This window comes from Abramis brama, assembly GCF_963993115.1.
Source record: "Abramis brama genome assembly, chromosome: 13".
Classification (NCBI taxonomy): Eukaryota; Metazoa; Chordata; class Actinopteri; order Cypriniformes; family Leuciscidae; genus Abramis; species Abramis brama.
In genome coordinates this window covers 26,003,113-26,011,633 of record NC_139975.1, presented here as the reverse complement: position 1 = coordinate 26,011,633, position 8,521 = coordinate 26,003,113, and the positions used below count along the sequence as shown (strand labels likewise).

General features: G+C 37.9%; 1 protein-coding gene across 2 annotated transcripts; it reads right to left on the bottom strand.

Annotated features, from left to right (window-relative positions):
• Positions 1–679: 679 nt before the first annotated feature.
• Positions 680–7,903, bottom strand: LOC311094389 (voltage-gated monoatomic cation channel TMEM109). Of its 2 annotated transcripts, XM_084132344.1 has the most exons (4): positions 7,183–7,903; positions 6,125–6,184; positions 4,007–4,109; positions 680–1,280 (listed from the first exon to the last, which is right to left on the bottom strand). In XM_084132344.1, the coding sequence occupies exons 1-4, from the start codon at positions 7,393–7,395 to the stop codon at positions 934–936; spliced, it is 723 nt and encodes a 240-aa protein (XP_083988470.1). In that variant the 5' UTR covers positions 7,396–7,903; the 3' UTR covers positions 680–933. The 2 variants fall into 2 exon arrangements, with proteins under 2 accessions (XP_083988470.1, XP_083988471.1); XM_084132345.1 differs by lacking the exon at positions 6,125–6,184 and having other exon boundaries at positions 7,183–7,875.
• Between the last annotated feature and the right edge of the window lie 618 nt (positions 7,904–8,521).

The window sequence follows — 8,521 nt, the reverse complement described above, 5'->3', positions numbered from 1 at the left end:
TAACGAGGTCGACCCAAAATTGGCTAAGAGGCTGTATCTCGGCCAAAGTTTGATCAATCGAAACGAAAATTGGTACACTTCATCGGAAGCATGATCTGAGGTTCCCTGCCAAAGTTGGGAACAGCGCCACCTACGGGTCATGAGATCTGGAAAATTGCTATTTTGGCCAATAACTTTTGAACAGTTTATCAGAAAATCATAAATGTGGCATCTATGGATTCCTTGCATTTTCCTAGATCGGATGAACCATGTGTCCGCCATTTTGAATTTTGTCATAATTTGCAATAACTTTTAAACTATTTAACATATCTTCACAAAATTTAGTATGGATCATCAACACAATGTCCTGAATGTCCATGAGAAGATTGAGCACAGCGCCACCTAGTGTTCTAGAGATATAAGGTCTTTTGCAAAAACGCTTATAACTCTTGAAAACATTGTTCAAATTTTGCATGATGGTTATATGCAAATATATAGGCTATCGAATACAGTTTATCCATATTGTGACAAATAAAGCCAGAGTACATTCAAATGTAGGCTGTACTCCAGTCAGACATACTTGCACATGATCTATGCGTTTCCCTAATCAGTGTCTTCATTGTGTTGATTTTGTATTGTCACTGTTGTTGTACAGTTGAACTGAACATGTTCATGCAATGACAGTCATAAAGCAACAGGCAACATTCAAGGATAGCTTTAATTATAACACATGAAATTCACAGAGCTGTCTGATGGAGTTTTGTCTTCTTGCTTTACAGAGAAAATAAAGCAATTCCTTTTCTGGTCCGGTGAATTATGCAATATATTCAAAGCATACTCATAAATACTCATAAGGCTGCTTCAAGTTACATGAAACACTCAGAATGTCATCCCTGAGTCCTCATCCTTCTGTTATCATGAGTCCGTATCCGTATACTAGTTTTGAGCTGCTCTTCACTCTCTTTTCTTCTTTTCCATGCCTTTGACTCGACCCTCCAGACTGCTGATTCGGGTCTCCAGACTGCCTCCGCTGCTCGCAGCGACTCCAAACACAGCGCAGACGAGCACTAGTAGGGTGAGTCTCATCGTGGTGACCTCAGGGGAGGCGACGGGGTCACTGACGATCCGCATAAACAGCCACAGCACTACAGCCGCTTTAATCAGCCAAAACACTCTCCGCACAAGCGCCACAGTGACCCGCAGCAGGAAGGACAGCAGCCAGTAACCAATCAGAGCCAGCACGGCACACTTGGTCACAGCAGACACTCCCTCGGCGGTGAAATGAGGGATAGATATTGTCTCTTTGAATAATACACACAGAGGAAGAAAAAAAGAACAGATGTTAATTAGATGTTGCATTGAGTGTGATGTTGTCAGAATTGTCTTTATTATTGTGGATGTTGCTATTTTTCCTCAGTCTCCCGTTTGATACAGCAGGGATTCCCAAACTTTTATACATTTTCATTCTCCTCTCCTCAAATAAGACGTGTCTATATTTATAGCACAAACTAGTGTGGGATGAGTTAGGGGCTGTTTTAAAACTGTGAAGTCGCACAATAGTATGCAACTACAGAGCCACAGCGCTGATGAATAGAAAACAACGCAGAGCATTGACACGCTTTTAAAGACGCTTTTAATCTTAAAAACAAGGCACTCGTGTAAGAGACACTGAAAAAGCAGCAAGATGTTTAAAAGCAATTTGTACTGATGTATCTTAAAATATATCCGTGCCATTGTTTAGTCTCAAAATGCACACCAGTAATGTTTTTGTTCGTAAGGCTTGTTTTTTATAAGGAATGTCCTTATTGAACTAACACCTAATCTTGGCTTAATTTAAAGGGATAGTTGTGTACTTACGATGGGGAATTGTTTAATTTGGACTTCTCTGTGCATGCTCTTTGAGATAGTGACCATAGACCTGCATTATATGACTGACAGACAAGAACGGTTTGACCTAAAAACATCAAAATTGAAACTACTGCGGAAAAAAAGACACCTACATCTTGGATGCCCTTGAGGTAAGCTAAAACATACCAAAATTTAATTTCAAAGTGAACTATCCCTTTAAGCCTTGTCTGTGAAACCGGGCTGTGTTGACCCAGGAACATGTCTTACTTGGCGAAATCACAGTGACCGTAGAGGACGTTGTGCGTGAACAGCCCCTTACATGCCAAAGTTTAACTATAACAATAACTATATTAGCGAATGTCGTCACCAACTAGGGTTGCCAACTGTCCCGAATTAGCCGGGACGTCCCGTATTTTGGGTCTAATTTATTTGTCCCGTACGGGACCTCCCTTGTCCCGATTAAATAGACTGCTGCGCTGATCTAACCAACCACTGACTGATACAACAGCAACACGACACTTGAGAATGATCACGAGACCGCATCATCCAATCACAGCCCACACTCACGCGCATCAGACCATACGAATAACAAAGTCTAATTTGACAATTTATTATTCTTTTGGGACAAATTATTGTTTGATTTGCGAACAGAATCCTCTGCTGTCTGGTCGCTCCCCGTTCGATCCGGAGATTCCGGACTCGCGCTAACGGCAAATCCCTTTCACTGTCCGGCCGGGTTTTGATTTTGGCAAATCAGTTTTGGTGAATTCAAACAACATCCAGCCACGCAAGAAAACATGAAATCTTCCTGAGGGAAAAGTATGCTATTACTTTCTTTAATTTCTTTAAAATGTAACGTTAGTGTATAATGTTACAAAAGCTTTCTATTTCAGATAAATGCTATTATTTTGAACTATGGTTTGTGTCTAATGTGACTTTTTTGTGTGACCTTAAAATTCGTTTTAGAATTAAATTGTACATTAAATAGGTTAAGCAAAACAAATCTGAGAAAATTTTAAACGCATACAAACCTGAAATGACACATACTGTGTGATACAGTACAAATATTTTGAGTGTCCCTTATTTTCCTGTAAAGAACCTCAATTGTCCCGCATTTTTCTTTTCTGAAGTTGGCAACCCTATCACCAACGCACAATATAACTGCAGTGTGGGCGGATAATAAACACAATGTTTTGTCCTCTGTCCTCTTTATCATTCATCATCTGGAAAAAAATCTGAAAGTGATTCCAACGATATCGTTTCTCTGTGTCGTTATCGTTATAGTTGTGGTGTGGAATTTACTATTCTCATAGAATTAAACTTTATTATTACGATTATTACAATTTTAGTTACAGTCCTTGGCAGGGCTTGACATTAACTTTTTTGCAAGTTTTAGTGGTTTTCCAAAGTTTCACTAGCCACATTTTGACAATTTTATACATATTTTTAGTATTATCCCATAATTTGGCAGCAGGGATATTAGGCTGCTGTCACTTTAAGACCTGACGCACTGATCCATTATACTGTTACACATGCGTTTTCTTTCTCAACTGTTTACATTCACTTAAAACAACTGACTGTGTTTACAAGAATACTCGCCAAGACCGGCATTTTGACATTATTTTGTGTTTAACTGGTTAAGCGCAATAAGCAACGAAAAAGAACTCAATTTAGTACTGAGAGGCGGCTTTATCTGCACACACTTTTGGGTGTGAGCACAAAATCTGCAGGAATTAGTAAAATTATGCGCAGTATGCACAATCCCACTCCGAATATTAAACCCTGTAACACCAACAATATTCCCCCGGAGCAATTGAAACAAGTGAGTGAGGGTTTGTGTGGGTTTGGTATCGTATAGCTATCTATTCTGCAGAAAGTTAGTATTGGAAGCGTTTCAGATGTTTCAGAATCGATATAACGAAAGATCTATATTTTTGACAACACTACATTACACTTAGGGTATGTTTACATAACAACGATATGCTTAAAGTGACAGTCATTTATATCAGCATTACGATAGCCTAACATACGTTCTCTGTTAGTTTTCAACAGAGTAACAGCTCAAGCTTGCCAGATGATAGACTTATATTATAATGATAATTACACACTGAATTACATTTATCTTTGATGGTATACATATTGAAGTTACGTAGACCTTTGCGAGATGACCTTTACTCACCGTTCACTCCTGTAGCTCTGAGTATCTCGGACACATACACAGCAATGACGTTCAGCCCACTGGCAGCTCCTTCAGCAACAAACTTCAGCAACATTTCCACAAACTGAATAAAACATTAAGGAGAAGTATAGCGGTTAGATTCCAGCACGTGTCTAGGTAAGTGAGCATTGAGGACGGTCTATATCTGAACTCAACTCACAGTCACTGCCCATAGTTGATCATTAACTAACACTCTGACACAATACATGTGTGATTCAATTAAAGGAATATTTTGGGTTCAATACAAATTCTACAGACAGCAAACAAAATCATGTTTTTATTAATGCACTGAACAATGTATGTCTATGGGGCAAAACATTGCATCGTTCATTCATCTAGAACGGTAGAGGTACAGTAAGGTTTTCTGGTCACAGGCCTGTTTTTATAGGGTCACAGACGGCAAGGAAAACACTGCAAATACGAATATTTATACAGTATGCAGGCTGTGAAATTTATAACATTTTCTGAAAAATGATCAAATATTATGCCAAACTACCGTAATAAGGGTTCTTTTCAAGAATTTTATTCTTTAAAGTTCAAGATAACTAAATAAAATTTACTTAAAAATTAATCAAAATGTGCATGTGGTAAAAGAGATGTGGGTCCCACTTTATATTAAGTGTCTGTAACCACTATTTATAAAGATGCATAATATAAAGTGCGAACGAGTTGTGTTTTAAGTCATTGAATGTACGAATTGCACTTTTAATGTATTTTCTAAACGAATGAACAGATCCGGACAAGCAAATATGAGTGTCATGTCATAATACAGTATTTGGCTCAGTGTTAATTATATGTGTTAGGCTGGTAAATCGTAGTTCCACTGTTGCTTTTGCATTTACAAAGTAGTAAAGCTTTTATTTAGTCAGTATCAAATGAATAATTTCGCTTATTGTTGGGCATATGCATTTCATGGTAATATTAGTCAGGTTTAATGTTTGATTATGAGGGCATTTTTGTATAAACAAATGTATTGAAGCTTGTTTCAAAACAATTTAAAAGATAATTGCAACTTATCATCTCACAATTCTGACTTTTTTTGCGATTTCTAAAGTTAGAATTGCGAGATATAAACTCAGAGTACCTTTTTTATTATTTATTCAGTGGTGGAAACAAGCATCCATACAAATGTGATATTGTGAATGTGAATGTCACATGATGTTCAATGTAAAATCTGGGTTGAACATGCGATTTAAGGCTGGAATACACTACACGACTTTTAAATCTGAAGACTGACTTTGATTTTTAGTTTCTAATTCTAGCATCAACTCCTTCACACTGTAAATTGGGGGGAAATCTGGGAAAAGTCGAGTTGTGTATTCCAGCCTTTAGACAACTTTACAGCTCAAAACACACATTATTGTGAGGAGGAATCAAAGTGATTCGATATATGAGCTGCACATTTCGAGTTTAAAGCTTCCAGAACGTTATTTTCCACTGTAAGTGTATAAACCATGATTTTTGCTTGTTTTTACGAGCTTCACTTGTACTGAACCCAAAACATTCTGTTAAGTAAATGATAAGATAACCCATCAGCGGACTGGGATCAAACAAAGAAAGCAAACTAGAGGTTTGGAATCTAGCTTGAAAGGCTAAGGAGGAGGGCTAATCTTTAATAGTATTTGTACGATAACACACCACAATACTAAGAGATCTGTGTGTGTGTGTGTGTGTGTAAAGCTGGCAGAGTGACAGCTGGGCACCCCGCTTAACTCAATCACTCACACACATGCGCAGCTATCACACATACATTACTTGTGATCAGATACACTCCTCTCTGGCCTAAGGTCACCTCATTTGGTGAAGGACGAACACAAGCAAACGTTTACACACAGAGCGAGAGAGAGTGTGTTTTTGACTTCATGAAGAGAGTTAATGGGAAAATAATCACTGAGCAAAGTAGCATTGTTTGGCATTCTGGGCGTGAGCCACCAAGCACTTGCACACCTGTTCTGGCATTTTTTTTTTCTTCTCAGTAGCAGTTGTCGCTTTCACACACACAGTGACACAAGGATGAGCAGTGCACGTGAACAAATCAGTCCGTGGGACACGAGCTCCGACACTTTTACTTGTTCTTACCATAGCAACAGAATAGATGTTCTCTGGGCCAAACACTGAGTCAAGGTACAACACAGCATTCTGGGTCAAAGAGAGGTGGGTGAGGGGGACACAAGCAGAGGAAATTAGGCCAATGGAGGAGAGGAGGGGGTTAAAGAAGGATTAACAAGTAGAGGGAGGACAGGAGAGAGAGATAAAAGTAGGAAGAGAACCGTGAATACCACAAACCAAAAGTATAAGCATTCAGTAGTGAAGGTTCAGTTACAAGGTAACCAGAATTCAGTAACCCAGCTTACAAAAATACGTTCTAAGAACGTTTTGCTAATGTTCATAATATGTTATGAAAACGTTATTTCTGAACGTTCTCTGAATGTTTAAAACATTCTAAAAAAAAGTGTCTTGGTTATGTTATGTGGAAACATTCCATTGTATCATTTTGCCAACATTATGGAAAACTTTTTAATGTTTTTTTAACCTTCCATGAACTATATAAATAATGTTTTTGTGCTAACATTCTGAGAACATTATTAAAGATCAGATAACTTAACGAATATTTTATTAACGTTACTGGAAGAACGTGTGTTCATGATTTTGAGAGAACTTTGCCAGAACGTTAGCAAAAGTTCTGAGAACATCCCCTGTTAGATGGGAAGACAAATGTTTAATAACCATATATTTGTTTAAAAAAAATGTTTTAAACCATAACAAAAGAGATCTACTAAGTATCGCAGTTGTTTCCCCGGCTAGATGTCTTGAATGGAGTCTCATGCTTCTCAGGTGTTTTTCCTTAGGCAAAAACCTGTGCATTATCATGCGTCTCCTCTAAAGTGTGCTGAGACAGCAGATTTCAGTATGAACTAAAATATTTCAAATTTTCTCAATATCCAACAAACGTCACATTTGTGTCTATTTTCAGGAGATACGTTTGAAACAAAGTTCAATGAAACAATAGTTCAATGTAAGAGCAACGTACCACTATGCAATATTTTGAACGGTTAAATGAGATATATTTTACCGTAGAATAAATAGCCTAATTACATCATCTCACAAATAACCAAAACAAAAAAAAGACGTTTTACCTCAACACAAATCTCAATCACATGGGTGCCAACAATGGACTCCACGTATCTTCTCAACCCGTCCAGAGGTTCCAGAACAACAGACCCAAAATCATAAGAGTCCGAATTAAACTCTTCTGCAAACCCATGACATAAGACTGAACGAACCAGAACCAAAAACCCAAAGAACAGCAGCTTTTCCGAACTTCTCGAGGCAACGTTGTGAACAGACATCCTTATGCCGGACGAGCACGCGACTTCTGATAGTTGAGAATAGAAACTAAAAAAATCGATGTGCACAATAGCTCGATAGTTTTGTCCAGTGTTGTTTTTTTATTTTTAAGTCTATGAATAAAAATATCTACTGGTAGACAAAACTATATTTCATGGCTGAACAGATTCAGCCTCTTCAAGAAGTCCGCGGGCACGCGCGCTTGCCAAGGGCACTTAAAAATAGCGTCTAGATGACTGTATATGGTATCGAACAACAAAGCGTTAAGACAAAGATAAAATAAGTTACACCTGAATTTTGAAACTGTCTAATACAAAACGAGGGTTTCTATCGCGCAAAATTCTATTTTCTTACGAGAACGAAGCGTTTTATTGAGCGAATATCTGAAATGAATCCAGTATTTGAGGATCTCTTCAAATGTTAAAGTGTTTGAAGAGCTCGTCGTGCACGGTGGGGTAAAGTTTGAACACTATTGTTGGACTACAGACATGTTAATACGGTTATGCCTCCGCCTCCTGCATTCCTGTGCCATGCAGAGAAACGCAGTGTTGGCACGTCAAGCGAGCGACGCGACGCGACGCGACAGTCGCGAGGTGTTTATTATGAGATTTACAGAGGCGCCCGAGGTGCGTGAAGATCTGCACGCTGGGACATGTGCTTTTTCAATAAATACAGGATTATGGAGTACCAAATATGAAAATAGAAAAATGAGAATATAAAATGTGCATAAATGGTTACACTTTATTTAAAGGTGTTGGTTACAGTGTAATTATATATTTAAGTACTGAGTAATATTAAGCAACTACATGTACTTACTATAGGGTTAGGGTAGGATTAGGATTTGGTTGAGGGTTAGTTGCATGCAATTATGCATAATTTACTGATATTACTATGGTAAGTACATGTAACAGGGACACTGTAAAATAAAGTGTTACCCATAAATTATACCAGGTTACAAACTGACAATGAGTTGCTAATGTCCTAAATTCCTGCTGTGTCGGTTCATGTCCCATCATATATTATATAAATATATTGAATAGCAAATAATTACACTAAAAATTTGTAGGCCTTTGTATGTAGCCTATTGTTTCTTAACCTTAAAAAAATATGGGGAAAAAACTTGGCAAC